General features: G+C 38.3%; 1 protein-coding gene, 1 non-coding gene and 1 pseudogene across 9 annotated transcripts in view; 1 reads left to right on the plus strand and 2 right to left on the minus strand.

Annotated features, from left to right (window-relative positions):
- The window catches only part of SAP130 (Sin3A associated protein 130), an 86,517-nt gene that overhangs the window by 10,490 nt on the left and 52,312 nt on the right, over nt 1-23,715 (minus strand). For 7 of the 8 annotated variants that reach the window (XR_007126052.1, XM_047722750.1, XM_047722754.1 and 4 more), the window contains 3 exons: nt 11,029-11,387; nt 6,787-7,035; nt 6,489-6,614 (listed from right to left, as the gene is read on the minus strand). Coding sequence is in view for 7 of the 8 variants with exons in the window: in XM_047722750.1 (XP_047578706.1) it covers nt 6,489-6,614; nt 6,787-7,035; nt 11,029-11,387 (734 nt within the window). In the remaining variant the exon portion in view is untranslated. The remainder of the gene's footprint in view (nt 1-6,488; nt 6,615-6,786; nt 7,036-11,028; nt 11,388-23,715) is intronic. The other variant, XM_047722749.1, reaches the window with a different exon arrangement.
- On the plus strand, nt 19,417-19,572 carry LOC125096646 (small nucleolar RNA SNORA62/SNORA6 family). Its single transcript, XR_007126311.1, has one exon. It is a non-coding gene; the product is annotated as a small nucleolar RNA SNORA62/SNORA6 family (small nucleolar RNA).
- LOC125096485 (uncharacterized) lies at nt 21,696-21,828 on the minus strand (annotated as a pseudogene).

Below are 23,715 nucleotides of genomic sequence, written 5' to 3' on the forward strand. Positions count from 1 at the left end.
ATTTAATTGTGGCAAATGATTTTTTTAAACATATTGTTAGATTCAGTTTGCTAATATTTTGTCAAGGATTTTTGCCTTAATGTTCATCAGAGATACTGCCTGTAATTCTCTTTTTTTGTGATGTCTTTATTTGGTTTCAGTATCAGGGTAATGCTGGCCTCAGAATGAACTTGGAGCTTTCCTTCCTCTTGTTTTTTGGAATAGTTTGAAAAGAATGGGTATTAACTCTTTAAATGTTTGGCAGAATTCACCTGTGGAGGTGTCTGGTCCTGGACTTATTTGATGAAAGTTTTCTGATTACTGATTCAATTTCACTGCTGGTAATTGGTCTGTTCAAATTTTCTATTTTTTCCTAATTCAGTATTGGGAAGTTATAGGTTTCTAGGAAATTATCCATTTTGTCCAGATCAAACAATTTATTGGCATATTTTTCATAATATTCTCTTATATTCCTTTGTATTTCTGTAGTGTCAGTTGTTCTCCCATTTCATTTGTTTGAATCTTTTCTTTTTCTTTTAATAAGTCTAGCTAAAGGTTTATTAATTTTGTTGATGTTTTCAAAGAACAAACTCCTGGTTTTATAGATCTGTTCTATTGTTTTTAAAGTTTCTATCTCATTTATTTCTGCTCTAATTTTTATTTCCTTACTTGTACTGGTTTGGGGTTTGTTCTTCTTTTCCTAGCTCCTTCAGATTTAAGGTTAGGTTGTTTACTTGAGATTTTTCTTGCTTCTTGAGGTTGGCTGGTATTGTTATAGGCTTCCCGATGATTTAGATCACTGTGTTTTCATTTTCATTTGTCTCCATGTATTTTTTGATTTCTTCTTTCATTTCTTGCTTGACCCATTCATTGTTTAGCAGCATGTTATTTAATGTCCATGTATTTCTGTTTTTTCCAGATTTTTTCTTGTGGTTGATATCTAGCCACAGAACTATGGTCAGAAAAGATGCATGGTATGACTTCGATTTTTTATAATTTGTTGAGACTTGCTTTGTGACCTGACATGTGATATATTCTGGAGAATGTTCCATATGTGCTTGAAAAGAATGTGTATTCTACTATTTTGGGACGGAATGTTCTGAATATAACCATTAGATATAACTAGTCCACTGTGTCATTCCAAGCCACTGTTTTCTTGGTTGACTTTCTGTTTGGATGATTTATCCATTGATATAAGTGGGGTGTTAAAGTCCCCTATTATTATTGTATTACTATTGACTATTTTTTTTTAAGATTTTATTTATTTACTTGAGAGAGAGAGAGCAAGAGCGAGAGCAAGCATGACAGGGGAGAGGGTCAGAGGGAGAAGCATACTCCCCACCGAGCAGGGAGCTCGATGTTGTACTTGATCCCGGGACTCCAGGATCACGACCTGAGCTGAAGGCAGTCGCCCAACCAACTGACCCACCCAGGCTCCCAACTATTTCTTTTACGTTTGTTATTAGCTGCTTTATGTATTTGCATGCTCCCATGTAGGGTGCATAAGTATTAACAATTGTTTTATCTTCTTGTTGGATTGCTTCCTTTATGATTAGTGTCCTTCTTTGTCTCTTCTTACAGTTTTTTTTTTCTTACAGTTTTAAAGTCTATTTTGTCTGATATAAGTATTTTTACTATTTTGGTTTTCTTTTCACTTCCACTTCCATGATAAATGCCTTTCCATCCCTTCACCTTCCACCTACATGTGTCTTTAGGTTTGAAATGAGTCTCCTGTAGGCAGCATACAGATAGGTCTTGTTTTTTTAATCTATTCTGTTATCCTATGTCTTTTGGTTGGAAAGTTTTAGTCCATTTACATTCAAAGTAATTACCGATAGGTATCCATCTGCCATTTTGTTACCTTTTCCTCTCAGAGAGCGAAAGCATGCACATGAGGGTGGGGGGAGAAGAGGGGCAGAGGAAGAGGGAGAATCTCACAAAGGCTCCACGCTAATGCTTGATCTCACAACCTTGAGATCATGAACTGAATCAAAATCAAGAGTCTGATGCTCAATCGACTGAGCCACCCAGGTACCCCTTGTTACTTGATTTATGGTTTATTTTGTGTGTTTTTTCTGTTCCTTTCTTCCTTGCTCTTTTCTCTCACAGTTCAGTGGTTTTCTTTAGTGATATGCTTCGACTGCTTTCTCTTTATATCTATTACCAGTTCTTGATTTGTAGTTATTATCAAATTTATATATATAACATCTTACACATATAGCAGTGTATATTGATAGTCACTTAAGTTTGAACAGGAGGGTATACTATTAACACGACTTGTCACTATTCATATTGACCTTGAGCACCTGGCTGAGGTGGTGAGATTCAGGCATATCCATTATATAGTTAATCTTTCACCCACCAAAGTAAACTTTGTTAAGTTTAACTTTGTTAAGAAAGTCTCTTAAGGACTGGAAATTTTTATTCCCTTGAACAACTTCTTGTGCGTGCCATCTAAGTTATCCTCTTTGGTGAAATGTCTCTTCATGTCTTTATCCATTTTCTAAATGGATTATTATTTATATTTACTATTAAATGTTGAAAGTTCCTAGTATGTATTTTCTAGATATAAACCCTTTATGAGATACATGGTTTGGTAGTATTTTCTCCCAGTCTATAGTTTATCTTTTCATCTTCCTAACAGGGTCTTTCAGAGATAAAAAGTTTTTTTTATTAAGTCTAATGTATTTTCCTTTCCTTTTGTGGACAGTCTTTCCGTCCACATGTCTAGAACTGTTCACCATGCCCTAGGTCCTAAAGACTTTATCCTAGGTTTTCTTCTTAAGTTTAACAGTTTTACATTTCATATTTAGATCCATTACCCATTTTCAGTTAACTTCTGTATAAGGTGTGAGGATTAAGTTAGGGTCTTTGGCTTTTTAAAAAATTTATGGATGTCTAGCACCATTTGTTGAAAATAGGACTCCCCTTTCTCCACTGAATTTTTTTTCATTGGGCCAAAAATCAGTTGAGCACATTTGTGTGGGTCTATTTCTGCATTTTCCATTCCATTCCAGTTACCTATATATATATCCCTCTGCAAATACCAGCCCATTTAAACTAACGTAGATAAACTAAGCGTTAGTATCAGAAAATGTTTTCTTGTTTTTCAACGTTATTTTAGCTATTCTACTTTCTATACCTTTCATATAAAGTTTAGAATAAGATTTACTATAGCTATAAAAACCTTTCTGTGAGTCTGGTAGAACTGTATTAACCCTATTGATCAATCTAGGGAAAACTTACATCTTTATGTTGAGTTTCAAATCCATGAACATTGCATGGCTCTTCATTTATTCAGATCTCTTTCATCAGCATTTTGTAGTTTACAGCAAACTCATCCTGTAATGTTTTGCCAGATTTACACCTAAACAGGTCATTTTTTGGAGGATCAACTGCAAATGCTATTATGTTTTCAGTATCAGTTTGCACAAATTCATTCCAAGTATCTAAAATTATAATTGATTTTTGTGTGCTAACACTGTATCCTGTGATCTTGCTGAACTCATTTACTAGTTCCAGTTTTTGGTTTTTTTTTTGGTGGAATCCTTCAGATTTTTTACATAGACAGTGATGTCATTTGCAAATAGAGACAGTTTTTTATTTATTTCCACCCAACCCATACAGTCTTTTATCTCTTTCTTGACTTAAATGGTGTCTAGAACTTCCAGTACTAATGCTGAGTAAGAGCAGTGAGAGAGAGACCAGACAACAGCCTGGTCTTTTGGCTAGAGTAGAAAGCATTTGGCCTTTCACTGTTAAGTATATTTGTTACTTGTAGGTTTGTTGAAGACTTTATCAAGTTAAGGAAGTCTTCCTTCTCTGTTTTGGAGAGATTATGAATAAGTGTTGAATTCTGTCAAATAATTTTTCTGCACGAGTTGATATCATTATGTTTTTTTTCTTTAGTTTTTGCTAGGGGTTGAACTGTGTCCCCTCAAAAGACATGCTGAAGTTCTAACCCTTGTACCTATAAAGGTGACCTTATTTGGGAATAGGGCCTTTGCAGACGTAATCGAGTCAAGAAGTAGTCACGCTGAATTAGAGAGGGCCCTAAAAGAATGACAGATGTCCTTGTAAGAGGTAGAGAAGGAGATGAGACACAGGAAAGAACGCTATGTGATGATGGAGGCAGAAACTGGAATGATATAGTTACAAGCCAAATAATACTAACGATTGCTGGCAAGGAGCAGAAGCTAAAATGAAGCAAGGAAGGATTCTCTTCTACAGGCCTCAGAGAGAGCACGATTCTGCAAACACCGATTATGGACATCTAGCCTCCAGAACTCCAAGAGTATAAATTTGTAATTTTAGACCACTGAGTTTGTGGTACTGTTACAGCAGCCCTAGGAAATTAATACAGTTTGTTAATAATGGTGAGTCACTGATTTTCAAATGGTGACCCAGCCTTGCATAGCTGACACAAACCCCACTCAATCAAGGTATAAACGGCTATTTATGTTGCTGTACTTAATTGGCTAACATTTTGTTAGAAATTTTGGATCTGTATTAATGAAGAATACTGGTAACTGGTTTTCTATATTTGTACTCTCCTTGTCTGATTTTTGTGTCAGGAAAACACTGGCTTCGTAAAATCAATATGCAAATGCTTCCTCCTATATTTTAGAAGAGATTATAGAGAGCTGATGTTGATTCCTCTTTAAAAATTTAGTAGAATTTCCCAGTTAAAAGTATCTGAAAATAGAGATTTGTTTGGAAGCTTCAAAACTATGGGTTCAATTTATTCATTGGTTATGGGACTAACCAGATTGTCTATTCGCTTCTGATTAAGTTTTGGCAGTTTGTGTTTTCAAGGAATTTTTCTGTTATCTTTCTCTTACTGGTTTATAGTTTGGTTCCATTCTGGTCAATGAAGATACCCTGTATGATTTCAATTCTTTTAAATTTGTTGAAGTTTATTTTATGATCCAGGATATGGTTTTTCTATGTTTTGTAGGCACCTGACATAATATGTATTCTGCTCCTATTGGGAGTGTTCTATAAAGCTCTGTTAGATATGGTAGTATGTAGTCCTTGCTGATTTTTTGCCATGTAGTTTTACTAGTTGCTGAGAGCAGGGTGTTGAAGTTCTAACTACCATTGCTCATTTGCCTATTTCTCCTTTTGCTGTCCTATTCTTGTTTCATATAATCTGAAGCTCTCAATTTTTGTTGTCTGTACATTTTTTTTATTAGTATGTAATGTCCTTCTTTGTCTCTAGTAATTTTCTCTCCTCTGAAGTCTACTTGATTTGACATCTGACATTGCTTTATTGCTTTATTTTTGCATACATGTATCATTTCCATCCTGTTACTGTCAATCTACTTATGTCACTGAATCTGAAGTGAGTTTCTAAAAGACTGAGTGGAGCTGGATTTTTTTTGTTGATCCACTCTGCCAAATGGTGTTTTAATTGGTATGTTCAGGCTATTTAGGGTATGTGCTGATATGTAAGGCTGAGTCATATTATTATTTGCTGTTTATTTCCTGCACTTTTTGTTCTTCCTTTTCTCTTTTCTTTCTTTCCCATGAAAATTACCTGACCGATTTTCACTATTCCATCTTGATATACTTATATGAACATGATTTTAAAGCTTGGGCAAAGCAGATCAATAAAGTTTAATAGTCAAGAGACTATTTGTATCAATACTTTCAGCTGTCACACTACCTTTCCTGAGACAGTTTTTGGAAGAATGAGTCCCAGAAAATGGTAACAGTCTTTCAGAATGGCTTAAATGTTACCAGGCAATACTTTAAAACACTCTCCTGCTATGATATGAAATTCTTGTAATGCGAAGCCTATGTCCTTCTTCCATCAAAGGACAACACTCCTTGACCTTTGGAAATCTAGCTTATTTTCAGAGGTCAAGGTACCTCATGAGGAAGAACTACTGCAATTGCACTCATCTTGGTACTTGCATTCAGAGAGTAAATTGTTAGAACCCTCACCCCTGCTCGCAGACATTGGACAATACCATCTAACTCTGACTCATCTTGAGGCTTCAAGGAAACCCTTAGAGTAATTTCCAATTAGAATTCATGTGAGGGAGTGGGGAATGTGACCAATTCTCTGAAAACTTACACTTCTCTGTGCAATAATTGTATCTGAGATTAATGATGCTTAAAGCCTATCAATAGAAATATTTGTAGATATTTGCAAAGTACTGTCAGTTACTTTTACTATACGTGGATTTATTAAAATGTAATTCTCAAGCAAAACAACAACAAAATCATTTACTGAGCACTTGCCCTGGACTGTTTCAAGAGCTTCACATATGTTAAACCAAAGGTCTTTTGGAAAAAAACTTCCTAGGGCAGACATCCTCGGGATTAATGTGGACTATGTCGAAAGAATAATAATCTAGTACAGCTCTTCTGCAACCAACCTGGGGCTAAAGAGGGCATCCTGTCACTTGGGTTTTTTGGAAACTAGAAAATTATAATTCTAGCTTCCTATTCTACTGTGATTACATTATAGTCAAGTGAGAAGCCAATTTCATGCAACTAACCTTTAACCCGGACATCACTGTACCGCTGAAAGTGGTGGTAAGCAGCCTTCCAGGGGTTCCGATAGTGACGGAGCAAAGTAATGGGAGGTCTTGGACGCACTGGGACATACCTCACACCTTCTTCATCTATTCAGAAGAAAAGGAAAGGAAAATAGTAAATAACTTATTATATATTGTCAAGGATTCTCAAGGTAATGATCCCTAAATGAAACCTGATTATGTAAACAGCCTCAGGGATAGACTCCTGACTTAAGTGGTAAAGCTTCACATGACAATAGCTAGCCCAAGTGACCATTACCAATATACTCCTTGGGTGGAGACTTGCGTTTCTCTGCCTTCACCAAAAGACTCTTGGCAGTGGACTTCTCATCATCAGTGCTGTTCGTCTCCATCATATCCCCTTCTTCTGTTGAAATCACGTGCTGTTGCTTTCGAGGCTTTTTCCTTGGGGAGGCACCAGGTGGTAGGTCACTTGTAGGCATGGACAGGTTGTTAGCCAGCAATGCAAGAGACGGAGACACAGTGCTGGTGGCCAGGGGAGGAACTGCTGTCATAGGAAAAAGAGCACATACATGTATGAGAACCCCAAAATAATGGAAACCTTCACTTGATTTCCAACCAATGAGAATGGTTAGGAAGATAGAAAAGAGGACTACCACTTACTGAGTCTTCCTACATGCCAGGCACTGTGCTAAGCACTCTACTTATGGCAGAGGGTGCCGACTGTTTTCCAAGATAGCACAACTTCAACATCCCTAGAAAGAGGACCTTCACACTTATATTTGACAGAGAGAGATCACAGTAGACAGAGAGGCAGGCAGAGAGAGAGAGGGAAGCAGGCTCCCTGCCAAGCAGAGAGCCCAATGTGGGACTCAATCCCAGGACCCTGAGATCATGACCCGAGCTGAAGGCAGCGGCTCAACCCACTGAGCCACCCAGGCGCCCCGACCTTCACACTTATAGATGGACACACCATCATTCAGCTGAAACACTATTTAATTGCCTCCTTTATAGACAGGTGTGGCCATATGAAAATATAAGTGTGTTGTAGCACTTTTAATAAGTTCCTTAAAAGGGGCGCCTGGGTGGCTCAGTGGGTTAAAGCCTCTGCTTTCAGCTCAGGTCATGGTCTCAGGGTCCTGGGATCGAGCCCCACATCGGGCTCTCTGCTCAGCGGGGAGCCTGCTTCTCTCTCTCTCTGCCTGCTTGTGATCTGTCAAATAAATAAATAAATAAATCTTTAAAAAAAAAAAAGTTCCTTAAAAGAAGGTGTGACCTTCTTTTTTTTTTTTTTTTTTTTTTTAAAGATTTTATTTGTCAGAGAGAGGGGAGAGCGAGCGAGCACAGGCAGACAGAATGGCAGGCAGAGGCAGAGGGAGAAGCAGGCTCCCCGCCAAGCAAGGAGCCCGATGTGGGACTCGATCCCAGGATGCTGGGATCATGACCTGAGCCGAAGGCAGCTGCTTAACCAACTGAGCCACCCAGGCGTCCCAAGGTGTGACCTTCTGTTCCTTGTCTTGTCACCCTGGAACTCAGATATGATAGCTAGAGTTCTAGCAGCTATCCTGAATCAAAAGCGTAAGGTCAAACTAGGGGTGGTAGAAGCTTGGATCCCTAATGATTTTATGAAGTCCACATACTATTCCTGGGCTGTCTACCTGACCTGTCTTTGTTATTCTGAGCATACTAGAATTGTTCATAACTGAGGCCTGGAATTTCTTGTTCCAGCTATCCTAATGACAAGCACTTCATCTTTTTAATGTCTCTATTCAAAGATCACTTTCTCAGTGAGGCCCTCCCTTTAAAGCTCTTCTTAAAATCACAGCTCCAGCCCTAACTTTCCCTTACAGAGCCATATCTCACTTGACTGTGCTTCGCTTCATTGTACCTCGCAGATATAGCATTTTTCAAAAACTGGAAGGTTGTAGCCACCCTGTGTTAAACAAGTCTGTCAGCAGCATTTTCCCAATTGCATTTGCTCACTTCATATCTCTGTATCACATTTTGGTAATTCTTTCAATATTTCACACTTCTTCATTATGACTATATTTGTTATTGTGGCTGTCATCAGTGATTATGACTTACTGAAAGCTCAGATGATGGTTAGCATTTTTTAGCAATAAACTTTTCTCTGTAAAGTATGTACATTGTTTTTAAAGACATAATGCTGTTGTATACTTAACGGACTAAAGTATTATGTATATGTAACTTTTTTACGTAGTGGGACATCAACAAATTCACCTGACTTGCTTTACTGTGGTGATCTGGAAATGAATCCACAATCTCCCTGAGGTATACCTCAGGTATTTTTTCTCACTGCTTTATTTGACGGTTTCTCTCCCCTGCTAAAATGGAAGCTCCAAGATGATGGAGATGTACTTGTTTTGTATAAGGCTATTATTATCAGAATCTGGTGTAGAGCCCTACAGTTTAAGGCATGATTATTGATAGTTTCCTAGCATAGACAGGTTAAGAGGAACTATTCAAACCAAGAGAGAACACGGGGCGCCTGGGTGGCTCAGTGGGTTAAAGCCTCTGCCTTCGGCTCAGGTCATGTTCCCAGGGTCCTGGGATTGAGCCCCGCATCGGGCTCTCTGCTCAGCGGGGAGCCTGCTTCCTCCTCTCTCTCTCTCTCTCTCTGCCTGCCTCTCTGCCTACCTATGATCTCTGTCTGTCAAATAAAGAAATAAAATCTTTAAAAAACCCCCAAACCAAGAGAGAACAGTAAAATTGGAAACATTTCATTTCCCTTCCTGCGTTACCCATGGCATCTTTCAACGAAGTGCTGAGGCTAAAACATAGGTAAGATAGAAGAATATTTCATGGCATGATAAATGAAAACAAACAGCAGGTTTAACAACTGCAAACACAGTACAACCACACTACTTACTGAACAAAACAGCATGGGGGATAGAGGCCTTTATGCAGAAATGGTAAGAGGGCACTGCTGGCTAATTAGAGAGAATGACTTGCCTTCCACTTCGGCTTCATCTGTATTTCATAAATTCTGTACATTAAATGCTATTTTTGTAGTCAGGGGAAGCAACATTCCTCAATAGATTACTAACATATAAACAAACAAAAAGAAAACCTCCAAAGTGACCTGCATTTCACACACTGGAAGTTTAGAGTCCAGGAGAGGAGGGAAAGAAAGCAGTGAGGACTTTTATGATTTTACTACAAATCACATTTAAGTTTTTCAAGAGACTATTTTCAACAACACAAATCTTGCTTCACTGTGTAACAGGGCAACACAAATTGACAGGGAATAAATCATAAATAATTAGCATGTAGCTATGATCTTATTTTTTTTTTTGTTTTTTTTTTAAAGATTTTATTTATTTATTTGACAGAGAGAGATCACAAGCAGGCAGAGAGGCAGGCAGAGAGAGGAGGAAGCAGGCTCCCCGCCGAGCAGAGAGCCTGATGCGGGGCTCGATCCCAGGACCCTGAGATCATGACCTGAGCCGAAGGCAGCGGCTTAACCCACTGAGCCACCCAGGCGCCCCAATCTTATTTTTTTTTTTAAAGAGTTTACTTATTTATTTAACAGAGAGAAACACAACGAGAGAAGGAATGTAAACAGGAGTGGGAGACGGAAAAGCAGGCTTCCTGTTGAGCTGGGAGCCCAATGCGGTGCTTGATCCCAGGACCCTGGGATCACGACCTGAGCTGAAGGCAGACACTTAAGACTGAGCCACCCAGGTGCCCCGCTATGATCTTATTTTGACCCTTCTTAAAAATTTTTCTTTTTTTTACACTATGAATGCTTATAATAAGGAAAAAAAGTTCAAATAAACAACATTATACCACAAGGAACAAGGAAGAAAAGAAACAACTGAAATTTAGTAGAGGAAGGAAATAATAACGAAAAATCAGAAATAGAGACCAGAATAAACAATAATAACTAAAATAAATAAAATAAACACTGAAAGTAAAGACCCGTTTTTCCTAAACAAAACAGGCAATGCTTTAACTACATTAACTAAGAAAAAAAAGAAGACTCAAAAACCAAAATGAGAAATAGAAAACAATATAACCACAAAAGTTTATTTAAGGATATTCTTGGGGAAATGTTAACCTTTTTTATGATTTTGGTAAAAAATAAAATTGATGTTAAAAGGGCAGCAAAAATGGTTTCAATTTCAAAAGAAGCCTAGCAGTCCTCTTCTTAAAATGAATGACATGCAGGGGCGCCTGGGTGGTTCAGTGGGTTAAAGCCTCTGCCTTCAGCTCAGTCATGATCCCAGGGTCCTGGGATCAAGCCCCGCATCGGGCTCTCTGCTCAGCAGAGCCTGCATCCTCCTCTCTCTCTGCCTGCCTCTCTGCTTACTTGTGATCTCTTGCCTGTCAAATAAATAAATAAATAAATAAATCTTAAAAAAAAAAAAAAAAAAAAAGAATGACATGCAAATTTACAACAGGCACCAATGTGTTAGTCTTCATAACTGAGGGTCACGCAAGAGTCTGGCCCTCAAGGAGAGTCAGAAAAAGAACAAGCAGCATGTGCCAATGGAGAGAACTCCATGAATGAACCTACCAGAGACTGGCCTCATGATGTCCATTGGTTCCACTTCCTCTTTAACTTTTATCTCAGGTACTGGAGGGCCCAACACAGAGGAGAGACTGCCAGCTACAGCAGCTGATGGCGGAGGGGCAGCTGCAATGGTAGTGACGGGGGCAGTGACGGGGACCGCTCCGGGAATTGTTGAGAGGGCGACAGCTGGCTGTGATGGGGGGCTTGTGGCTGCAATCATGGTTGGGATGGTCGGTGGAGGTTGCTGAGCTGTGGGAGGGACTGCAATGGTGGGCTGATCATTATTTTGACTGGACACAGTCTCCATGGACACAGTAACTGGAGTGGCCATTGATACGTGGATCTCTGACTTAGGCTTGGCACTGAAACACAAAAGCAAAGATAATGTAGCAAACATCTCAGAGGATGGGTGTTTGTCCAGATCTTTTTATACAATGTGTAGCACAACTTAAACTCTATTATTTGATTCTAGAAGTTGAAATTTGAGGTAAGCTTTAAAGGAAATTCAAGTTTTAAAAATAACCTTTCCTTGTGCCACCCCACCAAATTTTATAAGCAGTAATAAAATTAACTTAGGAAATAACATTTTATTAAAATCATTCAAAGGCACGTCATCAAAAGGCAACCAATTTTCACTATGGTAGTGTCTTTTTTTCTCCCAGAATTCCTTAATGCATATGTTGTCTTAGGAAATTTCTTGTTTCTTAAAATCACAATTGTACTTACAATATGTAGTTTACTCTTGTAAAATTTATTTCTCATAGAAGAGGAAACTCACATGTATGGCAAAGATCCAAAAGAAAATAAATTGAAAATAATCTTTTTCCACTTCATACACCCAGCCTTCTACCCAGAGTCATCGCTCTTAGAATTTTCCAGTATACTTTACCAGAATACTCTAGGGATCTAAAGTAGCTACAAATTTAATGTTTAAAACTGTAAATCCTTTTTTTTTCTTCAGTTTTATCAGAAGTATTCACTCATGTCATTATAAATTCTTCTTAAACATTTTTTTAAGTAAAATATATATATACATTTTTAAAAGTTTTATTTTTTTGTGGCGTCCGGGTGGTTCAGTTGGTTATGTGTCCAACTCTTGGTTCCGGCTCAGGTCATTATCTCATGGGTTGTGAGATCAAGCCCCGAGCTCAGTGGGATCTGTGTTCAGTGGGGAGTCTGCTTCAAGATTCTCTCCCTCTGCCCCACGTTGCACCCCTGCTAACATGCGCACTTTCTCTCTAATAAATAAATCTTTTTTTATAAAGATTTTATTTATTTATTTGAGAGAGAGAGAGAAAGCATGCACAATAGCATGAGTTGGGGATGGGGCAGAGGGAGAAGCAGACTCCCCATTATGCAGGGAGCCTGCCGTGGGACTCCATCCCAGGACCCTGAGATCATGACCTGAGCTGAAGGCAGCTGTCCAACCAACTGAGCCACCTAGGCAAAGCCTCAAATAAATAAATTTAAAAAAATTTTTTATTTTTTAAAATTTTAAGTAGTCTCTATACCAAATGTGGGGCTTGAACTCATGACCCTGAGGATCAAGAGTCACATGCTCTACTGACTGAGCAAGCCAGACACCCCAGTAAAATATTTCATTTAATAGCTGTAAAGGCTTACCTATTTATAGTACTAATCCTAAAAATTCAGGATAGGAAAAATAATACAAAACAGTACTCCTCAAAAGTTCAAGGCCAAAAACAACTGGATTTCCACAGGCAAAAAATTCAACATCAAACCAAACCTCACACCATACACAAAAATGAATTCAACATGGGGCATAAATCTAAGTGTATACTTGATCTTAGCCAAAAGGCTGAGAAGTGATATAAATCTGAGTGTAAAACGTAAAACTGTAGTTTTATAAAAAATACAAAAACTCCTAGGATTATGTAAAGAGATCTTAGATACCAAAAGCACCATCAAAAAGAAAAAAAATGATAAACTGGGTTTTATCAATTTAAAAACTTTTGCTTTGCTAGAGATCATTTCAAGAGATTGAAAAGACAAGGCACAGACTGAAAAAAAAATCTGTGAAACACATATATGGTAGTTCTATTTATATGAGGTACCCAGAGTAGCCAAATTCATTGAAAAAGAAAGTAGAATAGTAGCTCCCAGGGGCTGGGGGTAGGGAAAATGGGAATGGTTGAATAATGGGTAGAACTGCAGTTCTGCAAGACCAAAAAGATCTGGTGATGGTTGTACAGTAGTGAGAATATGCTTAACACCAATGAAATGTACACTTAAAAATGTTTAAGACAAACATACAAACCAAAACATACATGCACGATAAAAGAATGATATTCACAATATATAAAGAACTCTGTAAACTCCATACTAGAAAACATACAATCTCATCAGAAAAAGGGCAAGAAGTATGAATAATGAACGACACTTCATTAAAGAAATATCCAGGATCCAAACAGGCACATGAAAAGACAGTCAATACCATTAGCCATTAGAGACTTGCAAATTAAAGCCTCAATGATTTGCCACCATACCCCTATCAGTGGTGAAAAGAAGATTTATTTTTTTAATTTATTTTTTAAAAAAGATTTTATTTATTTATTTGTCAGAGAGAGAGAGAAAGAGCATAAGCAGGCAGAGTGGCAGACAGAGGCAGAGAGAGAAGCAGGTTCTCCGCTGAGCAAGGAACTCAATGTGGGACTCGACCCCAGGACCCTGGGATCATGACCGGAGCCGAAGGCAGTGGCTTAACTGACTGAGCCACCCAGGCGTCCCTGGTGAAAAGAAAACTTAAAAACTTTATATTAGAAAGCACAGGAAAGGATGTGGAGCAACTTGATCTACCAAGAAACTCCTAGTACTAATAAATGAGTTTAGTAAGATTTTAGAATAAAAGGATCTCACATGCTGTAGATAGGAATTTAAAATGATACAGCCACTTTTGCAAAAATGGTTCGGAAGTTTCTTATAAAATGAAAAATAGGGGCGCCTGGGTGGCTCAGTGGGTTAAGCCGCTGCCTTCAGCTCAGGTCATGATCCCAGGTCCTGGGTTCGAGCCCCACATCGGGCTTTCTGCTCAGCAGGGAGCCTGCTTCCTCCTCTCTCTCTGCCTGCCTCTCTGCCTACTTGGGATTTCTCTCTGTCAAATAAATAAATAAAATCTTTAAAAAAAAAATAAATAAATAAAATGAAAAATATATGTAACTTAGCAACTGTAGTCCTGGGATTTTTATCACACAGAAATGAAAATGTATGTCTGTCAAGAAAATTGCACATGACTAGGGGGAGACAAACCATGAGAGACTGTGGACTCTGAGAAAGAAACTGAGGGTTTTGGAGGGGAGGGAGGTTAGGTAAGCCTGATGGTGGGTATTAAGGAGGGCAGGTATTGCATGGAGCACTGGGTATGATGCATAAACAATGAATCTTGGAACACTGAAAAAATAAAATAAAGTTAAAAAAAAAACCCAAAAAACCAAATTGTATATGACTGTTCGCAGCAGCTTTATTTTTAATAACCCCCAACCAGAAACCATGAACTTGAATAAACAAATGGCTAAACAAAATTCTGGAGCATCCATATTATGTGTCATTACCAGCTCTAAAAAGAACAAACTACTGATATACACTATAATTTGGATGGATCTCAAAAGTTGGATGAAAATAAGCCAGCATCATTAGGTTATTGTATGAGAAATATGTATTTATATAATTACGAATATATAATTATATAAATAATGTAAGTAACTTATGAGATTCCAGTTACAAAAAATTCTCAAAATGACAAAATTCTAGTGGTGGCACAGCTAAGCAGCAAGGTGTTAGGTTTAGGGGAAGGGTATGATTGTAAATAAGGGAATGTCTTTGTGACAACAAAACAGATTCACATTTTATGATAATGGTTATATAAATCTATTCATGGGTGAAATTTCAAAGTAGTATACACCAAAGGAAAAAAAACTGGTGACATTTTAATAAAATTTATAGTTAGTCAATAGCACTGTACTAATGCCAATTTTTTCTTTATAATAACTTTTTAATCCTTCATGAGAGAGCGTGCAGGTGTGCGTACACATACAAGCTGGGGGGGGGGCGTGTAGAGAAGGAGGGAGAAGCAGACCCTCCTCTGAGTAGGTAGCCCAGTTGGGGCTCAATCCCAGGACCCTGAGATCATGACCTGAGCTGAAGGCAGATGCTTAACCAACTGAGCCACCCAGGCATCCCGCCAATTTCATTTTGAAAAAGGTGCAAGGGTTATGTAAGATGTAATCATTGGGGGAAGCTGGGTAAAGGGTACATGGGAACTTTCTGTACTATTTTTGTAACTTCTGTGAGCTTTAAATTATTTCAAAATAAGTAAATAGGGGTTGGGTACAGGTTAGGATTATTCTGTAATTAAAGAGAATTAAAAGATAAAACAACCAGAAACATCAGCAAAAATGTGGCAGTAACAATCTCTGAAAATTCTCTTTCATAAAAGCAACAAAAAACTGACAAAAATGCCAGGTACAATGTTTTCAGAACTCTGTAAATTAATAATCTGGCAAAATTAGTAAGAAAATTAGGTGAACCTCCGTAAGACCAGTAAACTCTGAGGTGTTTAACTTGCCATATTTCTGTTCTTTCATTTCTACCACCATGGCAGGCATGAAAACCAACAGTCCATGCTCACAGTGAAAACCAGCAGCCTGGCAGCTACCAGATAGCTGAGAGCCCCTTCATACTCTCTTTACCAAGAACTGTCATTATATAACCCGTCTGGTTGTTCCCATTTCCTGGACTGTCTTATTTGACCTGGCCAGTCCAGTGTAAACAGCTTTTCCCTTAGAGAGTTTGTTGGTAAAAATTAGACGTAAATGATCAGTTTCCCAACTGACTGACAGAATGGTAACAGGTAGGGCAAACAATAAGCTACCCAAAAAGCTTTAAAAGAAAAACTGGAGAATGAAATGTCTCCAGGCACTTTGAAAAGCTCCAATGTATTTCTGGCAATTTAGGAAGCAACATACACATGTAGGATTATGTGTATACCCTGGACTGTACTTATGTCCAGGAGAGAGCTGAGAGGTACCCAAATTCGTAGCTCTGGCTGAGTGTGAGGCTCTGTGCAAGGAAGAAAAAAAGTAACACAGAGATGGAAAACTGCCTACTTCAGTGTTGATAGGCCATCCCAAGACACGCACACACAGAGGCCCTTGGCAAATATGGGAGACTTACTGGTTCCAGACATTCAGGAAATCTGTTCAGTCATTAGCCAACTACAAAAGCTAAAGGATTAGAGAATTCAGTGGTCACACAAGACAAAGATATTGAATTTAAACTTATTTTACAAGAGACCATAAAAAACCCCATAACTACAAAAAGCATCAACAACAAACCCTGGGAGGGGTGGTAATCTGATTTTCAGAGCTGCCACATTATACTATTTAAAATGCACAGTTTTAGGGGCGCCTGGGTGGCTCAGTGGGTTAAGCCGCTGCCTTCGGCTCAGGTCATGATCTCAGGGTCCTGGGATTGAGGCCCGCATCGGGCTCTCTGCTCAGCAGGGAGCCTGCTTCCTCCTCTCTCTCTGCCTGCCTCTCTGCCTGCTTGTGATCTCTCTCTGTCAAATAAATAAATAAAATCTTAAAAAAAAAAATGCACAGTTTTCAAGAGTAAAGAAACAAGAATGCATTGTTCAAACACGGGAAAAAAAGTAAGCACTAAAACTGTCACTGAGGATGCAGAGATGTTAGACTTACAAGTCAAAGAATTTAAGTTAGCCACTGTAAGTATGTTCAAAGAATTAAAGGAGATCATAGCTAAAGAAGAGCATAAAAATAATGTCTCAGCAAACAGATTAATAAAAGAGACAGAAATTATTAACAAAAAAGACCAAAAAGGAATTCTGCAGTTGAAAAGTTAAGAACTGAAAGGAAAAAAAAACCACTAATAGGACTCAAAAGTGTATTTTAGGAGCTCCTGGCTACCTTGGTTGGTAGAGCTCGAAACTCTTGATCTTGGGGTGTTTTGAGCCCCATGTTGGGTACAGAGATTACTTAGAAAAAATATGGCAGCTTTTAAAAAAAGCACATTTCTGCAGCCATTAGAAGGAATCCGTAAACTCAAAGATAGGTCAATTGAGATTATCCAGTCTTAGAAACTTTAAAAAAAAAAAAAAAAAAAAAGGCGGGGGTGGGGTGGTGTACAGGAGGAAAACTAAAGAGAGCCTCAAAGATCTTTGGGCCAGGGTGCCTGGGTGGCTCAGTGGGTTAAGCTTTTGCCTTTGGCTCAGGTCATGATCTCAGGGTCCTGGGATCGAGCCCCACATCGGGCTCTCTGCTCAGCAGGGAACCTGCTTCCCCCTCTCTCTCTGCCTGTCTCTCTGCCTACTTGTGATCTCTCTTTGTCAAATAAATAAATAAAATCTTAAAAAAAAAAATCTTTGGGACAGCAGTAAGTGTACCAACATACACATAAAAGGGAGTCCCAGGAGCAAAGGAGAGAGAGACAGGCAGAAAGAGAAGAAATAGTGGCCAAAATTCCCTAAATTTGATAAAAAACTTCAGTATTTATCTAAAAGTTCAACCAACTCAAGTAGGAAAAACTGGAAAAAACCACACCTAGGGGCGCCTGGGTGGCTCACTGGGTTGAGCCTCTGCCTTCAGCTCAGGTCACGATCTCAGGGTCCTGGGATCAAGCCCTGCGTCGCATTCTCTGCACACTCAGTGGGGAGCCTACTCCCCACCCCCACCCCCCAGCTGCCTGCCTCTCTGTCTACTTATGATCTCTCTGTCAAATAAATAAATAAAATCTTAAAAAAAAAAAAAGAAACCACATCTAGAACACATAATTAAACAGTCAAAATGCACAAGAAAGTATTTAAAAGTAAAATTCTGTAAGTTAATTATGCCAAAAAAGGTAACAAATGGCAAAATATTAAAAATTAAATATAGTTGAATAACATTATTTTCTCTACTTTGCTGTACCTTCACAGATTTTTATATTAAGAACTTCAAAAGAATCCATACACCTAAGTTTCTTAGTAGTTGCTTCCTGTTTCAAGTAACATTTTAGAAAAGCTGAAAGAGAATGTTATATATACTGCAATAAATACTAAAACGTTCTTTAAATAAAAAAAAGAACTTCACAAGAGAATGCTTTAAGATAGTTGAAGATATCACCTAAAAGAAAAAGAGATGTTTAAAAATTAACTCATTAATTAACTGAGAGTGAGCGAGCAAGGGAGCATGAGCAGGGAAGGGGCAGAAGGAGAGGAAGAGAGAGAGAATCTGAAGCAGACTCTGCAGTGAGCCCAATGTGGGGCTCGATCTCATGACCCCAATGTGGGGCTCAATCTCATGACCCCGAGAACCTGACCTGAGTCGAAATCAAGAGTTGGACCTTTAATGGACTGAGTCACCCAGGTGCCCTGAAAAAGAGATTTTCAATTTCAACTTTTCCCAGCCATGGTATTATTTAAGAGTGCAGGTAGGAATTTTGTTTATGGAAGGATGGCGTAGACCTACTTTTTCCTGTTCTTTCTGCTAACTATAGCTGAAAATCACGAGTATTACATACAAGACAAACAGAACAGCTGTTGAAAGATGAAGACAGACTGGCTAGGGACCTCAGGACCAAAAGAATGACACAGCAGTGAACTTCCTTTTTGCCTCATTTGTTCCAGACTGGATTCTGGAGAACCTCAAAACAGAAATGTCAAAGGGCAAAGACTAAAGTCCTAAGAAAAGTCTGCTCAAAGAGCCAAGACAGGAGCAGCTCAGCAAGATGGGAAACTTTTAGACAGTAACAACTCCACGCCAGTGAAACACCACAGAAACAACTGTGGTCTCATCTCCATTCTCCCTTGAAAATACTATGGAGACCCCAGACTTCCACACTTGCTAGGCTATAACAAGGCACCTCAATTTTCTCTCTACCATCTCACCACTGAAGTGGTATCCAAAGAGGCCAAGCAAGGAACCTGGACTTCAGTCCCCCACTTGGCAGTAAGGAGATAATGCTTTGTCTTCCTTAACTGGGGTCATCTGAGAGGATAACTGCTAAAACATTAGGCTATAAATAAATTCCAGGGTCTTATAAGACCATAAATGTTCAGGTCCAAACAGAAAACCACTCATCTAAACAGAACAGGAAAACCACAATTTGAATAGGAAATGAATGATGATGCTAAGTGCTTCAATAAGCAATGACAGATTCACTTGAAATAGATGAAAAAATTAAAAAATCTCAGCAAAGAAATAAAAGTTATAAAAAGAACCAAATGTTAATTATAGAACTAAAAAATACAATTGACCAAATAAACTTACTGGATATTGTCAGTAGTAGAGTGGAGATAGAATCAGTAGGGTTGAGGACAGATCAATATAATTTACTCAATCTCACTAACAGAGAGAAAGGAGACTTAAGAGCGAGTGCACTGCACAGTGCTTGAGTATGGAGTTAAGGCTGCTGGCTGATCAATGAACTCACAAGTGTAGGTAGTGTGCTATACGAGGGGCAAGTTTTAGCAACTAACACCGCAAGGGTCTCTGGCTCAATGAGTGGAGTTTGACAGTAATTCTTGCTACAAGTAAAGAGGGCAGAATAAAGCCATTTTCTGATATGCAAAAAACACCCGACATCTTATGTATTCCTTCTCTGCCACAAGAGATACTCTAACAAATCAGAGAGTAAGCCAAGGAAAAGGAAGTTTACAGGCACCATGGATGAGCTGACGGGAATTCAGAGCATGATGGACAAAGGAAACACCAGGGATAATAACTGGGCACCAAGTCCAGAGAGCAACCAGTGCAGACTAGGGTAGGCAGAAGCAAGGATTTAAGGAGGGAGGGATATAATCAAGAAAAAAAATGGAACTGAGAGATCTGACAGACCTGCTTGTATCTGGAGGTTTTCTTTAGGTTTGGTGGAGAGTCTGAAGATGAATTAGTGACTAACAGAAAACAGCTAAGCATATTGCAGTATTATGTGACTTCGTTTAAAATTCAATTTTTAAATTTATTTAAACAGTTTCTGGATTTACTTTCTTAATCTATTTTCTGTTTTATAATATTTTAATTTTCCTTAATCTTTTGGCTTTGAATTGGTAATATATTCATGTTTCAAAAAATAAACTAAGAAGTCTCCCTCCCTCCTTTAATTACCCCCACCACTATCTCTAAACAGTACCACTCAACTTCAGCATTTCACTGAATCTAAGCTGCCAGTAAACATACACCAAATTTTGTGTACCACTTAAAAATACATTAATGATAATATTAATGTATCCTCAAATTTATTTATTTATTTATTTATTTTTAAAGATTTTATTTATTTATTTGACAGAGATCACAAGTAGGCAGAGAGGCAGGCAGAGAGAGACAGAGAAGCAGGCTCCCTGCCGAGCAGAGAGCCCGATGCGGGACTCGATTCCAGGACCCTGGGATCATGACCTGAGCCGAAGGCAGAGGCTTTAACCCACTGAGCCACCCAGGCGCCCGTATCCTCAATTTTAAATCACATATTCCTTTCTGGGATGTTGACATGTTAGATCTTACTCGTATCATAGTATGTTCTATATGGTTGTTTTATCTTTGCTTTTTAAAATTTTGCTCACTTTTCCCATTTCTATCCTCTATGTCTCCATGGTTTTCTATTTTAATTTTACCTTCATTCTATGGTTTCTTCTAGGTCTTTTTTTTTTTTTTTCCCTTTCTTCTAGGTCTTTACTGTGTCTGTCCCTTCAGGTGTCACACCTTAATGTCCAGTCTTTTAGTCTTGGGAGTCTGCATTTCATCTTTGTGTGTTTTCCTTCACTGAGGTGGTGCTGACTTCATTAAGTAATTTAAATTCATAGTTAAGATTTTAAAAATAAGTTTCATCTGTCCTGCTTTTTTTGGTAAGTGTTCTTACTGAACAAATGAGTATATTTTGTTGCTCTTTTTTTACTTTTTTAGTTATCTTCACATGAATATCCTTTTATTACTCATCAGTGAATGAGTTGGGCTATTCCTAAAAACGGCAATTTACATGAGATTCCTTTCACTTGGGCGTGGGAGTGTGGGGAGACTGCTCTGATTTCAGCTAGTTATTTTTCAGTCCAAATGCTCTCTTCCTTCAGGTGCCACAAAAACAGACTGCCAACTGCAAGTAAGGCCAGGGCCCTACCCCCACAACCTACACTGGAATATATACTCAGTCCAGGAAAACCTCTGCAAATAGGCCCTCCTCACCCGAGTTTCTGCACATATTGCTGCTTACAAGGAATATACGTTGTACTACACAGAATGCTCTTCACCTTCAGGAACTCTATTTTTTTTTCTAGCACTTTAAAAGTAACTCTAGTGCTACTTCAAAAAAAAACCCCAAAACAAAAAACGACACTTTTAACACTGAAAGGTAATGTATTAAATCTGTGAAATTTAGTGTCTATTGTTGGCAACAATGTGGAGAAAATGGGAACACATTTCATGAGGCTACAAACAGGTACAATGAATGGAAGTCAGAATTTAAACTCTAGGGGCGCCTGGGTGGCTCAGTGGGTTAAGCCTCTGCCTTTGGCTCAGGTCATGGTCTCAGGGTCCTAGGATGGAGCCCTGCAACAGGCTCTCTGCTCAGCAGGGAGCCTGCTTCCCCCCCCCCCCCCCCCCGCCTCTGCCTGCCTCTCTGCCTACTTGTGATTGCTCTGTCAAATAAATAAATAAAATCTTAAAAAAAAAGAATTTAAACTCTACATGTAATTTGACCCAGAAATATATTCTAGAGAAATGTTTGCTAAGGGGCTCAATGATATTAAACTGATAAGAACACATACTACACTTGATCTTAGCCAAAAGGCCGAGAAGCGATAAAGGGGCTCAATGATAAATAAAAAGATCCACTGCATTATTTGCTTATTACAGTGATAAATGGAAATAACTTAAGTGTTCATTAATGGAGAACTAATTATGGCACCAATACATCTGGGAATATTACATAGTATAGGAATAGAGTCTCCTTTTCTAGTTTTCATTTTCCTGATCTCCTAAGATGATATATCCTAAGGCATGGTCTTGGTACCACCTCTACTCTCTCTTTATACTATCAATGGACTTTCTTCCACTCTCATGGTGTTAAAAAACATATATCTGCTTTTAATTCCCAAAACTTAATCCCCAGCATAGATATCGATCTTCAATACTAGAAGTGGATCTACTTTGGAATTTTTTAGGCAGCTATACATTTGACATCTTTACTTGGCTGTCTAACCACTTGGAGATCTTGAAAGCAAAATAATTAAAACTAAACTCTTAGATTCCTTACTTGAAAAAGGGTAATTCCTATCTACAGTTGTTCATGCAAAACCTCCTAGCTATCACTGGCTTCCTTCCCTTCTTTCTCTCAGAAAATTCTGTCAACTGTACCTTCAATACATATCCAGAATCTCAACTCTTTTTATGACTTTTACTACCTCCATTCTGGTCCAAGCCTCTATGATAGTCGAAGGTTCCATTATCTCTCACTTGGGTCTTCCTGCTTCCACTTTTGTTTTTTTGCAGTTTATTTCCAGCATGATAGCCAGAGTAATCCTTTTGAAAATTAAGTCAAGTCATGTCATTCCTATGGCTTAACCCTCTGATGGCTCTCAACCTCACCCAGAATAAAATCCAAAGGATTCTGAATGGCCTACAAAGCCCTACATCTTCTGGCCCTTAGTTATATCTCTGAACCATGTTATGCAACTCTCTCCTTGTTCTAGGCTGGTTTCTTTTGCTGCTCCTCTGTGTTTAACATACAGGCAGTCCTGACTTTGTACTATCCTGGTATGTATGAATTCTACTATATTGCAGAATTATGTTACAGCAGTCCCCCACCAACTCTGTTCATATTTCTGTAACCACTATATATTTTAACTGTGAGTACTTACATAAAGTTTATGAAACTTTATGCAAGCTTTACTGCTAGCTCCTCAGTCTACAATGACCGATCACATCACTTCCTTTGAAGTATGTCCGTGAGTGGTCATTGCACATCTGTTATTCAGTTTATGCAGATGGCAAAATGTGAAGCTGTGCTGTCTCTTGTTTCCCAATGATAAATGCAGGTGAAATTTTACAATAGTGGATGACAGAAAGAGAGTGATAACTGGCTAACAAAAACAAAAACACAGGAAAAAACAGTAATCTGGAAGTAAAACTCGATGTGATTAAAAGAATTGGAACAGCAAAGACAGGATGAGCCTTAGGCTTGTATGAAGATATGGGGTTATGGACCATGTAGAGAGAATCCAGTGAATATTAAAAGAATGATGGTAAAGTCATCTCATAACATCTTTTAGTTAAAATTGCACTAGGAATAGAAGGCCACTAAGGAAAAATGCAGTATTTACTTCTACTTTGGATTTATGACTATTAAATGAATGAATGAATGAATAAATAAATAAATAAATAAATCCCAGTCATTTAGGCCCAAGTGTTAAAGTTAGCTGCCACACTGAAAGGAAATGTCCACTTACAAGGAGAATGAAGAACAAAAACAGTAACAACAAATCCTTTTCTGGCCAATAAAGTCTGGTTTATTTCAAAAGTTAATAAATTAACTTTGATGAATTAAATGTTTAGCTCTCTGGTGAAGCCACTTGCACAGTTAAAAGATGCTGCGTGAAATGTGCCCCCAGATTCCACGCATTAGTTAGGGCAGAGGGTTTTTTTTTTTTTTTTTTAAAGATTTATTTATTTATTTGACAGAGATCACAAG

Source organism: Lutra lutra, chromosome 3 (assembly GCF_902655055.1).
Source record: "Lutra lutra chromosome 3, mLutLut1.2, whole genome shotgun sequence".
NCBI lineage: Eukaryota > Metazoa > Chordata > Mammalia > Carnivora > Mustelidae > Lutra > Lutra lutra.